Consider the following 16,669-nt stretch of genomic DNA (forward strand, 5'->3'; position numbering starts at 1 on the left):
CAGTTCGGTGACCAAAACTGCACACAATTCTCCAAATTTGGCCTCACCAGCGTCTTATGCAACTTCACCATAACATCCCAACTCCTGTACTCAATATTTTGATTTATGAAGGCCAATATGCCAAAAGCTCTCTTTATAACCCTATCCAACTGTGATATCACTTTCAGGGAATTATGTATCTGTATTCTCAGACCCCTCTGTTCTGCCGCACTCCTCAGTTCCCGACCATTTACCCTGCATGCCCTTTCTTGGTTTGACCTTCCAAAATGTAACACCTCATCTCACGTCGGCCAATTTAAGCAATTTTCCCAACTGGTCCAAATCCCTCTACAAGTTTTGAAAACTTCCTTCTCTGTCCACAACCCCTCCAATCTCAGTGTCATCTGCAAATTTACCACATTATCATCCAGATCATTGATATAGATGACAAACAATAATGGTCCCAGCACCGATCCCTTGAAACACACCACTTGTCACCGGCTTCCAGTCTGAGAAGTAATCGTCCACCACTGCTCTCTAGCTTCTCCCGTCCGGCCACTGTCGAATCCAGTTCACTATTTCACCATGAATACCGACCGAGCATCTGAATCTTCCTGACTAACCTCCCATGTGGGACCTTGTCAAAGGCCTTACTAAAGCCCATGTAGACGACATCCACAGCCTTTCATTAGTCAACTTTCTTGGTGATCTCCTCAAAAACTCTATAAGATTGATTAAACATGACCTACCATACACACCTACTACTGACGTCAGGCTCACTGGCTTATAATTTCTAGGTTACTTTTTGAATTACAGAGTAAAGGTGGAAAATCTCGTGAAATGGTGCGAGAGGAACAACCTGATTCTCAATGTGGACCAGACAAAGGAGATGATCATGGACTTCAGGAGGACCAGGAATGACCACCCTCCACTATACATCAACAACTCTGTAGTAGTGGAGAGAGTGGAGAGCACTAAGTTCCTTGGAGTTTACTTAACTAGTGACCCATTGTGGACACTCAACATCTCCTCACTTGTCAGGAAGGCACAACAGCGACTGCACTTTCTAAGAAGACTGAAGTGGGCAAGGTTACCCGCCACCATTATGTCACTCTTCTACAGGAACTCTATTGAGAGCGTCCTGGCCAGCTGCATCATATAGTGAGTATCAGTTTCTGCGGAGGTCAATCCATCGGACCATACAAATGGCAGAGAGGATCACTGGAGTCTCCCTCCCCCCAAAATTGATGTGATTGTTGTCTGAAGAGGGCGCACAAAATCATTGAGGACGCCTTCCAAGCCACATCACAGCATCTTTCAGCTGCTCCCGTCGGGGAAGAGATCCAGGAGGATCAGAGCCAGCACCGCCAGGCAGAGGAGCAGCTTCTTCTCACCGGCAGTGAGAATGCTGAATGGCTAAAGGAACCGCTCACACTGACTATCCGAGACTCTCATTTGTACAAAACCATATTTATTTATTTTTTTACAATAGAATACTTGTCCTGCATACGTATTGTTTGTCCGTATGTGTGTTGTGTCTGAATGTTTTGCACTGAGGACCGGAGAACACTGTTTCATTGGGTTCTACTCATACAATCAGATGACAATAAACTTGACTTGTGCATAAATCAAAAAGGTTGGTTTGTAGGTGTTACAGATAATGAAGAAGGCAAATGGGATGTTGACTTTCATTGCTAGACAGAGTGGATTTAAGAGTAGGGAGGTTCTACTGCAACTGTACTGTGAGGCCACACCTACAGTACTACATGCAGTTCTGGACACTTCTTACTTGAGAAAAGTTATAAAGTAAAAGTCCTGCTATATGGAATTCAAACAACTGGCAGCCTCAAGCAGCTGGCAAAAAAAGAGGAAAATAAATAAAAAAATTAAAATAAATAAGAATAATAGGTTAAAAATACACGTTTAAAATTGTAAAATTAAACATTCTGTGAAGTAACATAAACCTTTGGTGAAGATGGGAGCAAATATTCAGCCTTGGTCGGGCTTTTCTCGCAGCAGCTGCTTGAATAAAGTTGTGTGAAACAGCGATGGCGTCGCCCGGGACATAGAGCGGGTTGATGCCGCTCGCCGTTGGGGCGACTCTCTTAAAGTGTCTCCTTATCCCCGCTTAGTAAGAGTCGCCACACAGTCAGAGGCTTTATCGGTAAACTTGGTGGAGAGGGGGTTAATTATCTGTATTGTTATGGTTCGTCTTTTTGGTGGCTCTGTGGAAGGGGAGGAACCTGCAGATGTGGCGATGGTCAAAAGTTTTCAAAGAATGTGACTGAAAATAAAGTAAAACGCTGTAAGGTTTATATATTCATGAAAGTGAAGCTTGTTCAGTGTAAGGACAGTCTAGTATTTTTGTCTTTTAAACTTTATTCTTAATGCAGGTGTATTAGGCATTGTAAAAGCAAGTCTCAATCAACAGGACAATACACTTATCTGGCATCTACCAATTCCCATAGGTGCTGGATACCAGGGGTTTTAAATTTAAATTTAGATGTACAGGCCATTTCAGCCCATGAGCCTGTGCCGCCCAATTTACACCCAATTAACCTAAAAGCCCGTATGTTTGCTGTACTCTCTTTGGTGTATTGCTAAGTCGCCATTTAGAGTGGGGCCTGTTAACCTACCAACACAAATCTGGGACGTGGGAGGAATCCCCAGCAGCCAGGGGACACCCACATGGTCACAGGGAGAGTGTGCAAACCCCACACAGACAGGACCCAAGGCCAGGATTGGTTGCTGGTGCTATGAGGGAGGAGTGCTATTGGCCCCATTGGTTGGTCAGCCCGTGTGATGCAAGTACAGACTCTCACTGAATCGCACTTCAGTGGTACAGAGTTTGATGTACTGCTGCAGTTAAATGAAGTCTATCCAACTTTATTATCATCCGATTGTACAAGGACAACCAGACGAAACAGTATTCTCCGGTCCTTGGTGCAAAGTCTGCAGACATCACACACATACAGACAAACAATGCCTGTACATACGCAGGACTTGGCATCTATGACCAGGTAAACCTCTGCCTCACTGTGGTTACAGAAGGGAGAAAGATAACGAGAACTTGGCTCCGAGTGCAGAGGCAGCGGTGAACGGGTTAAAGAGAATAAACACCAGCATAGGTTGTCATGGAATAATAAACGCCTTTCATCCCCGAATAAAATTAGCTGGCAGAGGTATAATTACTTTCACCAGGATAAATGGAATCAACCAAACTGTTTGTGGCTGTTCAGAAATGGTCCTGTTTATTTATAGACAATAAGCATTTCAAGCCCATACTGTGAACAAGTTCACCATGTGACTTCAAAAGGATTTAAATTAGGAACAAACTGAGGCAAGATATCAGGTACGTGGCGTTATATATTATTTAAACCCGATTGCATGGTTAAGCGTCATTCATAAATTACCAATTCAACAGGCTCATAATTATCGTTCTCAATTTCAATTAAAACCTTCCGTGAACTCTTCGTCTCAATGTCATATAAAAAAATTCCTAAGCATGCGCTATTTTATTATCAGTCTGGGGAAGGTTTGTCCAGGTTTCCTGCACCTTTCTAGCTGAAGGTTTGTGCTCAATCCCAAATATTTTCCAGTGCTCCAACTTACTGCCCAGGGCAGCTAACCTGTGCTGTTTTGGTGAGAACACAGAGATGCTGGAGGACCTCAGCCGGTCTTGCAGCATCCATAGGAGGTAAGGTTATATTACCGACGTTTCGGGCCTGAGCCCTTCTTCAAGGTAAGAGAGCAAAGCAGGCAGGTGCCTGTATTAAAAGGCTGGGGAAAAGACTGGCGGGGGGAGGAGTCCAGACCAACAAAAGGTGTTAATTGGATGTGATAAGAGAGGTGAAAATTGATTTTGGCTCCGTGAAGAAGGAGGGGTGGACTGTGTTTAACAGAAACCAGAGAAGTCGATGTTAAAGCCATTCGGTTGGAGGGCGCCCAGACGGCAGATGAGGTGTTGTTCCTCCAATTTGCGGGTGGTCTCAGTCTGGCTGTACATGAGGCCATGGACAGACATGTCAGCAGGGGAATGGGACAGGGAATTGAAATGGGTGGCCCCTGGGAGATCCATGCCATTGTGGCAGACAGAGCCCTTTAACTCGTACATTGAGGAAGGGTTCAGACCCACAGTTTTGATTTTTTATCTTTACCTCCAATGGTCGCTGTGAGACCGGCCGAGTTCCTCCAGCATTTCTGAGTTTTTACTACAATCAAAGCATCGCAAACCTTCGGGTTTCACTTCACTTTGGTGAGATGTAACATCTTGGGGTGGGGGGGGGGGGGGGGGAAGAGAGGAGAAGTTGTGGGAATCATCAGTCAATCCCCACAATAGCTTCCACACATCGTTCCACTGCAGATAGCTCGTCCCTGTGCACAGCAGGCAGTCCACACTGGGGTTAGGCCAGCAACGAGGGCGAAGCAACTGCAACTGGTTTGAAGTGGCCCGCTGCAGTGGTGGACAGGTGCGCCGAGAACTCCACGAGAAAAGGGAGCAGGGCGTGGGGATCTTCAGCCACGGGCATCACACACAGCGGGGTCAGCAATTACCAATGAGCTCCCAGCGCAGCACAGCTGACAAAGGGTGCAGGCCCGAAACGCTGACTGACTTTCTCTGCCCACGGATGCTGCGTGACCAGCTGAGTTTCTCCAGCACATCTGGGTACTGCACTGGACCCCAGCATCTGGAGGCGTCTTGTTTCTTCCAATGAACACTTGGTGATTTCTTCAAGTTCGTTTATTGTCATCTGATTGTACAAGTACAATCTGGTGAAACAGCGATCAGCGGTCCTTGATGCCACACAACCAGACAAACAATACACATGCAGGACAAATATGCATATATAAAAATAAATAATTTCCTGTGCTTAATTTATAGAACATAGAACATTCCACCACAGTCCAGGCTTCTTCGATGCTGTGCCTTATGTAAACTTGCTTCACAACAATCTAATCCTTCCCTTCCCCTAACCCACCATTTTTTTCTTACATCATCTAAGAGTCTCTTAAATGCCCCTAATATACCAATCTCCATCCCCAGAAAAATGCCTGGCAATGCACCCACCACTCTGGCATCTCCCCTAAACATTCCTCCATTCACCTTAGACAGATGTCCTCTGGTATTGGCCATTGCCGCCCTGGGAGAAAGTTGCTGGTGATCTATTCTACCTTTGCATCTCATAATCTTATACACCTCTACTAAGTTGCCTCTCATCCTTTATCCCTCGAACGAGAAAAGTCCGAGCTCCGTGAACTTTTCTTCATCGGACACGTTCTCTAATCCAGGTAATATCCCGGTAAGTCTCCTCTGCACGCTCTCCAAAGCTTCCATATTCTTTCTGTAATTAGCGCAATGCCGTTACAGCACCAGCGATCGGGACCAGGGTTTGAATCCCGCGCTGTCTGTACATTCTCCCTGTGTCTGTGTGGGTTTCCCTGGGGGTGGGGGGAGGAGCTCTGGTTTCCTCCCACCATTTAGACGTACCGGGGGTTGTAGGTCAATTGAGTGTAATTAGACAGCACGGGCTCGCGGGCCAAAAGGACCTGTTACCATTTTTTTAAAAAAATGAGTGATGAGAACTGAACACTGAACAAGATTTTTGTTGCAGCACTTTTGTTTCATGACGTAACCAGTTAAAAAAAAGAGAAGAAAAGCTAGGAACACACAGGTGGGGCAGCATCAAAGGCAAGTCAAAGATGTGGAAAATTAACTTTGTTTCTCCCCTCTCAGACACTGCCTGGTCTTTCATGTGTTTCTGCAATTTGTCTGTTTCGGTTTCTGCGGTTCCTTCCAATCTTCATAAAGCCCCAGTGTTTTGATTTTGTCTGCTGAACTACAAATTAAAAAGACCGGCAATCAAGCTCAAGTTTGTAGGGTCAGAAAGCTCTGCACGCACACGCAAAACCCACACGTAGGTCCTGAAGAGAAACAAACAATGGAAGGGTGAACTATTGCATCCTTTGAGTAACAGACTGCTTTCTGCCGCTTGTTGTTGACACCATATACTTTACAGTCTAATAAAAGCAATGTGTGTCTGTTCTACCAACTCTGTCCCTTCTAAATTTAACTGAGACTCAACAACCTATGATTTGCCCCAGTATCAGCGGCAGGCAAGCTATTATTCAACCTACCATCATTGGTAGGTCCCTTTTCTAATTTGAGATTTCAAAATCTCTGCAGTTTAAGACAGCTTTTCAAAACCTGAAATGTACAAATTTTAACGAACTAATTTGAAGGGCATCTCTGCGACCTCAAAGTCTTAGCAGGAAATCTAGCTTCACGATCATTTATTTGGTAATAGGACGAGCGTATTCTTGGCAATGCCTGAAACTATTGCCCCTTGATTGCTACTGCACTAAGATTCATCCATCTTGGTGGGACAGGAGTTGCGTATTAAGGCTGTAAGCAATTACAGAACCTGAAGGAAGTGCAAATTGCCCAAGAATAATTTCCTTTGAATGAAAAGTATCTTCTACTCACAGAATCGAATATCACTCAAATACAGAACGACGGATTTAAAATATTCAGCTTCTCACGGAATGCGGCCAACATGTAGTGGCAGAACTACCGCTGGTGCGGACTCTGGGAGAGCGGGGAACGGAGACACAGCACTTTGCCATAAGGCTCAACTGCCCAGTCCTGATGGCTCCGTACAGACTTTGAACGGCCTGTTAAAGTAGCCAACAGTGTTTTTATACTAAAATCCTGCAACCGCGGATGTCTGTGCCCAAGATGGCGACAGCTGTGGTTAGCAGCGGCCACGAGGGGTTTCAGACTCCAGGGGAGCAGTGGACTAGTGTAGGGCCCCAGTAAAAGGAGAGAGCATTCCCTCCCTCCAAAGAGAAGAAGCAGCAGAGGAGATGACCCTGCAGGATGGTGACCGTGGTAGTGGACCAACGAGGGGACTCAGCAGCAGAGGTTCCCGCACAGGCTGAGGGCGGCTTGCGGTCGGGGGACTAGCACGGGCTGCTGGACGCTGGCTCGCGGGAACCAGGTATTGGAGCCGGGATTCGAGAGGGCACTGAGGGCAGGAAGGGCTCCCTAAGGGCCTCAGGCAGTGAAGGCTTCCTGATCGTGTTGGAGCTCAGGCGGCTTCTCTACCTGCACTTTCTTTCCTTCTCCCCGTCTTTATTATTCAGGTGTCTGTCTGGACGAAGGGCTCAGGCTCAAAATGCTGGTTATCTTTCCCTCCTGTGGACACTGAGGGATCTGCTGGATTGGTTGGTTGGTTCCTCCAGCATACTCGAGTATTTATTTCCATGCGGAGGTTGACCATCTCTAACTAGCCATGGCTTTCCTAAGACAGGTCAATCGCGTCGCTCACAATGACCTCCACTGAGGTCAGCTTCACCAGCCTGTAGCCTTCTAGCTTGTGCTTATCAGTCCATTTTAAATGTAGGAACAATCCTCTAGTACCTCATCTGTGCTAGTGAAGAATTTTCCCCACAGCGTTCGAGGATACAAGCCCAGGAGACATCCATCTTTCTGCATCTTACAGCATTCCCTCTTTTGTATTGTGGAGTATAGAAGAATGAGAGGGGATCTCACAGAAACATTTTGAATGACAGAGTAGATGTTTCCCTTGGTGGGTGAATCCAGGACACGAGGGGACCGTCTGAGAATTAGAAGGAACCCATTTAAAACAGAGATGAGGAGAAATTTCTTTAGCCAGAGGGTCGTGGATTTGTGGAATTCATTGCCACCTATAGCTGTGGAGCCCGGATCACTGGGATTCATAGACATCCAATTAGTCAAGGGATATGAGGAAAAGGCTGGAACTTGGAACTAGATGTGAGAACAGTTTAGCTCAGGGTGGATTTGCAGCGCAGACTGAATAGGCCAAATGGCCTGGTTCTGTTCCATTATCTTGTGATCTACTTCAAGGCATCACTTCTCTTCCCTAGCTTCTAATACAGTCTCCATGATTAATACAGATGAGAATTATTGGATGAAGCCTGTTGCGCAAGTTTCTTCTGGGAACTCTGGTTTCCTCCCACCCTTCAAAATATACGGGAGTTATAGGTTAATTGGGGAACTTGGGCCAGAAGGGCCTGTTACAGTGCTGTGTGCCTAAATTCAATCAAAAAATTACTCATTTAAGTCCTTCCCTGCCTCCTGTGGCTCCACACAGAGTTCACCACATTAAGTCTTCAGGCAACCTTATTGTTACTCCTTTGGTCATAATATACTAGTAGAATCTTTAAAGCTATCCTTTTACCTTCCCCATTTCCCTCTTGTGTACTTCCACATCTTTAAACTCCTCAAAGGATTTGCTTGATGCCAGCTGCCCCCTTTTTGCTGACCAGAGAGCATGACATGGTAAGTAATTCTGAAGTCTGCTTACCGTATGGCTCATTATGGAAGTGGAGTTGGATCACGGAAAGGTTATTGGATTGGAGGCCAGTTCCTCGTACACTATCCCATCCCTCACTCTTTCCCACTGTCCTGTCCTCGCTATGGAACCCATCTAATTCTTCATTGACTTTGTTACCACCAGGTCCTCTGTTCAGAAATACTCACCTTTACACCCTTTCATTATAAAATTACGCATCTCAATTCCTTGTCCCGTTCCCTTGCTGACGTGTCTGTCCACAGACTCATGCACTGCAAGACTGAGACCACCCGCAAAATTGGAGGAACCTCTCATATTCCATCTGGGCCTCCTCCAGCTGGATGGCTTTAATATCGACTCCTCTGGTTTCTGTTAAACCATCCCCTCCCCCATCTAAACCTACAGGTGTTTTCCTGCTGGGCCTCCGCTTCGAGGCCGGCTGCAGAGCGGATACAAATTTTAAACTTACCTGTTTATGGATCAGTCCTAAAAGGCTGCTCTGGTCCTTCTTTTATGGAGACCGGTGCTTCAGAGCGTCGTCCAGAGCCGCTGTAGGTGGGGTGAATGTTGCCGTGGTGCCGCCATCATAAATACACGGCAGACCAATGGCTGTCTTCTCTACCCATAATCCCCCATGCAGCTGGGTTCCAGCTGAATCGGGGATTATGGGTAGAGAAGATGGCCATCGTTCTGGTGTGTATTAAGCCGCTGACGCTGATGAGCGGCCTGGTGAGGTTCCGAAGCGGTTGGTGGGGCTGCCCCAGCCCACACTGGCCACTCCTGAAGGACCCCACCGGCTGCCCCTGCCCTGATGGCTCCCACCAACCCCCCCCCCCACCCTGAGGGGGTCGTGGAGGGAGAAGGGTGAGTGAGATGGATCGCGGCCTGATGGCGTCATCACGACGTCATCAGCCCGCCCCGAGCCAGCTGCTTGCAGCGGCATTGCACTCACGCAGTGTGGCGGAGCGCAGCGCTCCACTGCTAACTCTTCCTGCGAGAGGGATTGAAGCCGGCACCTTGGAACCAGCCAGGGTGCGTTCATGGAGGTCAGACAAGGGTGGAGAATCTCCATCTTTACTCGGGCTTTTTGACTGTATGAAAGGGCCTTTAAGTCTCTTTTTTTCTCAGCTCTGTCTCTCTTTTTTTCCTTTTCCCCCAGATCTGCATTCCCCCTCCCCAAAATCACTTCTCACCTTTCCTCCGATCCATATCCAATTAACACCTTTTGCCTATGGGTCTGCGCTCCTCCCCTGCCCCTTCTTCTCTTCTCCCCAGACTTTTAATTCAAGCGCTTGTCTGCTTTTTACTCAGACCTGGAAGAAGGGCTCAGGCCTGAAACTTCGGTTATTTATATATCTTTACCTCCTACTGACACTGCAAGACCTGCTGAGATCCTCCAGCATCTCTGTGCATTTTTATCCACACAAAGAAAACAGTTTGTGAATTCTTGCACTGGCTATTCACCCTTCCACTGCTGCGATCTTCAAAATAGCAACTCTTTCCCCCCACCACTCCTGACTTTCGGCCAAGCTGTCAAAATTCAATCTCCCTGTACAGTTCTCGCTGGGCGATGTCAGATTAAAAAGGCAGCTGCAGTTGAGGCTCTAGGGGAGGAGAAGATTATTCAATTGCAAGGCAAGGTTCTGGGGCAGCGTAGCAGTGCAACAGCTGAGGGAAATAAAATGGGTTGTGAGTCCAGCATTGTATTCAGATTGCTTTGTCTGTAAATCAGATGAAGGCGCACTTTGTAAGGCGACTGAGGAGATTCTTTATGTCATCAATGACTCTCGTAAACTTCTCCAGGTGGACCACGGAGAGCATTCAGACTGGTTGCATCACTGACTGGGTCGGAGTTGCCAATTCTCAGGGCAAGACAAAACTCCAGAGGGCTGTTAACTCCCCCTGCGACGTCACAGACACCAGACCACTCCATCGATGTCTTAAAAGAGCAACCTCCATCCTCAAACATCCCCCACCACCCAGGCCATGCCCTCTTCACTCTGTTACCATCTGGGAAAAGGGCCAGGAGCCTGAAGACGAGCACTCAGCGACACAAGGACAGCTTCTTCCCCTCCGCCATCAGATTCCTGAATGATCCATGAACCACAGACACTGCCTCACTTTATCTTTACGTGGACTAATTTTACTTGTTTTTGTAAGGAGGTTTATATGAATGTTTGCCCTGTGATACTGACACAAAACAACGAATTTCGTGACTTGTTCTTGACAATAAATCCTGATTCTGATTACATAAATTTAGTTTAATCTACAGTGTGCCAAATATGTTGCTAGGTTACACAGACATTATTACTTAAACAAACATTACAGCTTAGATCTATATGTCTTGCTTAGCGTCTAATGTTCTGAAGGAAGATCTGAAGATATTAACGAAGGGTCTGTCTGAACAATCATAAAACCAATGACCCAAGAACATAGAACAGTACAGCACAGGCCCTTCAGCCTGCATGTGTACACCCAACTAGTGGAGAGGGTCAAGAACATCAAATTCCTGGGCGTCAACATCTCTGAAAATCTGTCCTGGAGCCTCCATGTCAATGAAATCAGAAAGAAGGCTCGCCAGCGGCTGTACTTTGATCCTCTTGTGAAGATTCGGGATGTCACCAAAGACTCTCGAAAACTTCTACAGGTGTACCGTGGAAAGCATTCTGGCTGGTGGCATCACTGCCTGGTACAGAGGTGCCAATGCTCAGGACAAGAAAAAGCTTTAGAGAGTTGTTAACTTGGCCTGCGACATCACGGCCACTAGAAGTTATTGCCATCATAGTATCTGTTTAGTGGGGTACCTTAGCAATGTGATTATTATGTACCTGGAAGCAGTCCAAAGGAGATTCACCAGGCTAATTCCTGGAAGAGGGATTTGTCCTAACAATGAGGAGAAACTTTTTTAGCCAGAGGGTCATGGATTTGTGGAATTTGTTGCCACCTACAGCTGTGGAGGCCAGATCATTGGGAGAGTTTAAGGAGGAGATTGATAAGTTTCTAATTAGTCAGGGTATCAAGGGATATGGGGAAAAGGCCGGAATTTGGAACTAGATGCGAGAACAGTTTAGCTCAGGATGGATTTGCGGAGCAGACTCGATGGGCCAAATGGCCTGCTTCTGTTCCCTTATCGTGATTTCACTCCATCGAGGACATCTACATGAGGCGGTATCTTAAAAAGCAGCCTCTATCCTCAAGGACCCCCACCACCCAGGCCATGCCTCCTTCACTCTGCTACCATCAGGGGAAAAAGGTCCAAGAGCCTGAAGACGAGCACCCAGTGGCACAAAGACAACTTCTTCCCCACAGCCTTCAGATTCCTGAACGATGAATGAACCACAGATACTGCCTCACTTTGACTTTTCGTGCATTATTTTTATTTACTTTTTGTAAGGTGGTTATAATATGAACATTTGCCGTAACGCTGCTGCAAAACACTGAATTTCGTGCCTTGTTCATGACAGTAAATCTTGATGCTAAACTAAAACTTTGCTGCTTCCACCTGACCCATACCCCTCTATTCCCTGCATATTCATGTGTCTGTTGTTTCTGCTCCCAGCCCTTCCCCAGGTAGCCTGTTCCAGCTTCCTGTGTAAAAAATTCTTTCCATGGACATCTTTAAACTCCCTGCCACCACCTCAAATGCACGTCCTCTTGCATGTGCCTTTTTAACTCTGGGATAAAGATTCTCACTGTCCACCCTATCCAGGTCTCTTATATTTTTACAATCCTCTATCATGTCTCCTCTCAGCCTCTGACGATTGAGAGAAAACAACCAAGTTTGTCCAGCCACTCCCCATAACCATGCCCTCCAATCCAGGCACACCGTAGTAAATCTTTTCTGTATCCTTTCCAAAGCATTAACATCCTTCCTACAATGGAATGGGTGGGTGGGGGGGCGGGGGGCACCAGAATTGCACGCAATACTCCAAGAGCAGGCTATCCCAAGTTTCTGCATAGCTGCAACATGACTTCCTAACCCCGTATTCCACGAGTGACATGGACAGATTAGGAATGTGGGAAAATACAAGGCAGATGTAGGATAATGTAGATAAATGTGAGGTTGTCCACTTTCGTGGCAACAACAGGAGGAGTCAAATTCTCATCAGAATGGTGATGTATTCGGAAAAGGGGTGTCACAGTGAGACCTGGCTGACACAGTGCATCAGTCAGTGAAGGTTGGGACGCAGGTATAACAGATGTTGAAGTAAGCAAAGTTGGTCCTTAGCGTGAGAGATTTTGACTGCACTTGTACAAGGCCCGGGTGAAGCCTCTTCTTGAGCACTGCATGCAGATTTGGCCTCCTCATCTGACATTCTTTCTATTGAGGGGGTGCTGTGAAGGTTCACCAGGTTGACCCATGAGATGGCAGGACTGACGGAAGAAGAGAGATGGGATGGGGGGGTGGGGGGTCACAGGAGGGGGGAACCATCTAGGAGTGAGATGAAAAGAAACTTCTTCACTCAGAGAGTTGTCAACTTGAGGAACTCCCACCCACAGAAAGTTGTGGAGGCCGTTTTGTTAGATATATTTTCAGAAGGGGGTTGGATGAGACCCTTCTGGTGAAAGGTGTCAGGAGGTGTGGAGAGCAAGAGAACAGAACTGAGGTTGCACGATCAACCAGGATTGAATCAAATGGCTGGACGTGAACAGCAGGTGGGCAGCCAGCGCCTGCTTCCCAGGGCAGGAGGAGCCAACAGCAGAGGACATCTGTGCAAAGTGAAGGGAGCACAGTTTACGGGAGACACCAGAGTGGGCAGAGGGCGAGAAGCTCTCCCCAAGGGCCTTGGTCATTGAAGGGTTCACGATTGTATCAGAGGTTTGGATCTTGTGGTTAGTGGATTGAACTGGAGTCTGTGCGGCTGCAGAGGTGGCGGGTATACTGGAGGCGAATCCACGGGCACTCAGCAACTCTGAAGGAACTCTCTTTTGCTTCTCTTTCTCTCATTGTAAGCGGCACCGGGTATCACTAATGGTGACTCTTCGCTTGCCTTATGGCAGATAAATGTCTAACGTGTATATTACACTTTTATATATTGTTACGTGAAAATAAAGGAACCCTGAACAACTTTGGCAATTTTTTTTTTAACAGAAGGAGTTGTAGGTGCCTGGATGCCGGTGGAGGCTGGAATAATAGGAGCATTTAAAAGACTCTTAGAAAGGCACATGGATGCAAGAAAAATAGAGGGTTATGCGGTAGAGTTACATTTTTTTTGGTAGGTCTACATGGATCAGCAGAAAATCGTGGGCCGAGGGCCTGTACTGTGCTGTAGTGTTCTAACTATGCAAAGATGATATATATGCAATAGCCCCTGAAGAGATTTTAGTTCCACACATACTTTAACCTCAGCATTTATCTGTAACGTTAGACAAATCTGTCTTAATTTCTTGGATGAAGTGTTGAACTGCTCCCTCCACTAGATGTAAAACAACCCAGGACATTATTCTGAAAACTGCAGGAGATCTGGCCAACATTTATCCCTCCTTACATTTCAGGCACACAATCTGGTTACTGCCACAATTGTGCAAATCGTCTCCTCTCCGCACTCCTCCACCCCCGCCCCACTACATCACACCAGATTACTTCACTGGCATTCCTGAAGTGAATGTGAAAGGCTATTTAAATGTAGGCCTTTCTTACTTTTCTTGATAGAAGGGAGAGGCATTTTTGAGGGTGATCTGAAGACGTGGCATGCGCGCTCTGAAGTTTTCGTGAGCCTGAGTGGCTGGCGCGAGCTTTGGCCATTCCAAGACAAGAAACTCGGATGAGGGAAGTGTCCTCTCAAGTACAAGGATGCCCAAGCAGCCCAGCTCAATTCAAGCTCTCATGGAAACTGAGAGTGTGAGGACATCAGAAGCTGCCAAATGCAAAAACGTTGCTGTATTCATTTTACATTGAGCCTCCAGGCAGAAATTTTCCCAAAAATAAAATGTTAAATAATAAATTGCAGTAGTCTTGAGCGGATTTACAAAGCAGCCACAAACTCCACATTTTCCAATAGCGTAGAGTTGAGCTGCGAGCAGAGGCACAGCGTTGCTTCGCAGGGCCCTACTGTCTGGGCCTCAAGGCAACACCACCATACAGGCTTTAAGCAACATGTTAAAGGGGCTGACAGTGTTATTTTTAAATCCTGCAACCACAGAGGTCTGTGTACAAGATGGTGGACCTGTTCGGAGGTAGCAGCAGACGGGCAGACCCCACCGCTGAGCAGAAGCATAGGAGTCGATCCTACAGGGGAGGTGACCATGGTGGCAGATCAGTGAGGTGCTCAGCGGCTGAAGGAATCACACAGGGTGCAGGCTGCAGGAGACTGGCTCACGTGAACCAGGTATCGGAGCTGGGATTCATGAGGGCGCTGAGGGCAAGAATGGCTCCCGAAGGGCCTCAGGTGCTGAAGGCTTCCTGATCATTTTGGAGGTTCAGATTTGAAGCTTGGGCGGCCAATGGATCGAACAAGAGTCTGTGAGGCTGCGGGAGCTCTGGAGGCCAATCCACGGACACTCAGTGCCTCCGAAGGGTCCCTCTTTTGCTTCTCTTTCTCTTACTGTTAGAGGCACTGGTAAAACTAATGGAAACTCTTTACAGACAAAGGTTTATCATGGATATTACCTTGAACCACTTCTGAATTTAACTCCTTGCACCATGCCCTCAACCAGCATTAGCAAAGAATAAAACTTTCCCCTTTAACAGACGTGACCTACCTCAGGTCGCACAGGATCCTCGATTCCTACAACTGTGGTGCAGGTCAGGTCGCTCAGAATCTCATTCTCATTGTCCCAGTCCGGTTCCTTCACAAAGTCTCTGTACGCTAAGCAGATGGTTCGCAGGCCTTCACAAGCCATTGGCTCGATCACCTTCTTGACCATTTCGTCACGATCTCTTGCCTTGAAAGACACGACGTCTCCACTCTTATTTATTAACTTGGTGCACCTGAAAAATAATTTTAATGCATTTTTTTTTTGCATGTGAGGTAGGCACATCACCAAGGTCACTAAAGCAGCACCCGATAGCAGCTGTTCTCGACAGGAAGCCCAGAGTAGCAGACACGCTGGTCGCAGTTTTGACAAGGTGGAGGAGGAAGTGAATAAGAAGGATTTAACAGTTGTGCAGTAACTGAAGCTCTAAAAATAAAAGCTGTTGACATTAGGCAGGACTAATTGGAGTTTAAGAACGTCAGTTTGCCGTAGAATTGGTTTTGCTCATTAGAAGGTCCCCCCTGGTTTCCAAAGAAGGGCAAGTCCAGCCAGCAGACTTCTCCTGAATAACGAGAAGCTGGAGGGTCTCAACGGGTCGGGTAGACATAGTCGGGCAATGTTGCGAGTCATTGAGACCAAAAAGGAGGTGATCGTAAGCATGTGAGAGAGGAACGAAACTGGGGAGGGGCCAAGAAGTGCTAGCGTATCGGACAAGAAGGTGAGGGGGTAGAGAGACAGAGGGAGGGAGAGACCACTGGGAAGGGGTGGGGGGAGGGAGGAATGCAAGAACAGGAGAAAGTGAAGAAGAGATGGAAACAGTGGATCATTGTGACTTGTATCTGTTGAATGGTCTGGATCAGCTATTCTCAACTGGGGAACCCATGTCTCCTCCTGGGGGGTCACTGCACATTTAAGTAAAAGCCTTGTAAGATGTACTCACATCTACAACAATAAATTCTCACAAGAAATAGACAAGAGGCCAATTACTGTTCTTCAATAGGGTCAGAGAACAGAGGATCTCGGCCTTTCTCCACTCACTTACCACTTTAAGTCATCCCTAGGCCATCGGTGCTTGGTGATGAGTAAGGGAGGATTGCTTAAGGAGGGATGTGAATGGGAAGGGAAGGTTGAGAATCACTGCTCTAGACCCAATTGTTACTGAAATATTTTACTTGAGAAAAACTGTCAGTGGCCCATTTCCTTTGGAGTTCTGAAACTGTGCACATAACGAGTCAATGAGGGACGATTAAAACAGTGGGTTTCAAACGTTTTCTTTCCACCCACATCCCACCTTAAGCAATCCTTTACTAATTGTGACTAAGAAATTTAAAAAAACCTCACCTTTGACTGAAATGGGTCATCCCTTATTTTTAAATCTATGGTTTCTTGTTCCTTCCCTTTTTGAGGCAGGTAATTACATTTGCTAATCGATTGAAGTGTTCCCTGAATCCAGGACTCTTTGGAAAATTAACACCAATGCATCAGCCATTTCAATCGCTACTTCCAGGGAAGGCCTTGGGATGAGGTCAATGGGATCTGGTGACATTGTTCCAATTATTAGACCATGAGACTTTGGAGCACAAATAGACTATTCAGTCCATCGAGTCTGCCCCGCCATCCAGTAACGAGCTGATCCATTTTCCCACAGCCCCACTGCC

The 16,669-nt window shown here is 46.8% G+C and overlaps 1 protein-coding gene across 6 annotated transcripts in view; it reads right to left on the reverse strand.

The window, feature by feature from the left end:
* Positions 1–16,669, reverse strand: part of LOC138765221 (plasma membrane calcium-transporting ATPase 1-like) — a 249,628-nt gene that overhangs the window by 44,791 nt on the left and 188,168 nt on the right. For all 6 annotated transcript variants that reach the window (XM_069942198.1, XM_069942200.1, XM_069942199.1 and 3 more), the window contains one exon: positions 15,018–15,246. In XM_069942198.1, the coding sequence (XP_069798299.1) occupies positions 15,018–15,246 (229 nt within the window). The remainder of the gene's footprint in view (positions 1–15,017; positions 15,247–16,669) is intronic.

Source organism: Narcine bancroftii, chromosome 5, assembly GCF_036971445.1.
Source record: "Narcine bancroftii isolate sNarBan1 chromosome 5, sNarBan1.hap1, whole genome shotgun sequence".
Classification (NCBI taxonomy): Eukaryota; Metazoa; Chordata; class Chondrichthyes; order Torpediniformes; family Narcinidae; genus Narcine; species Narcine bancroftii.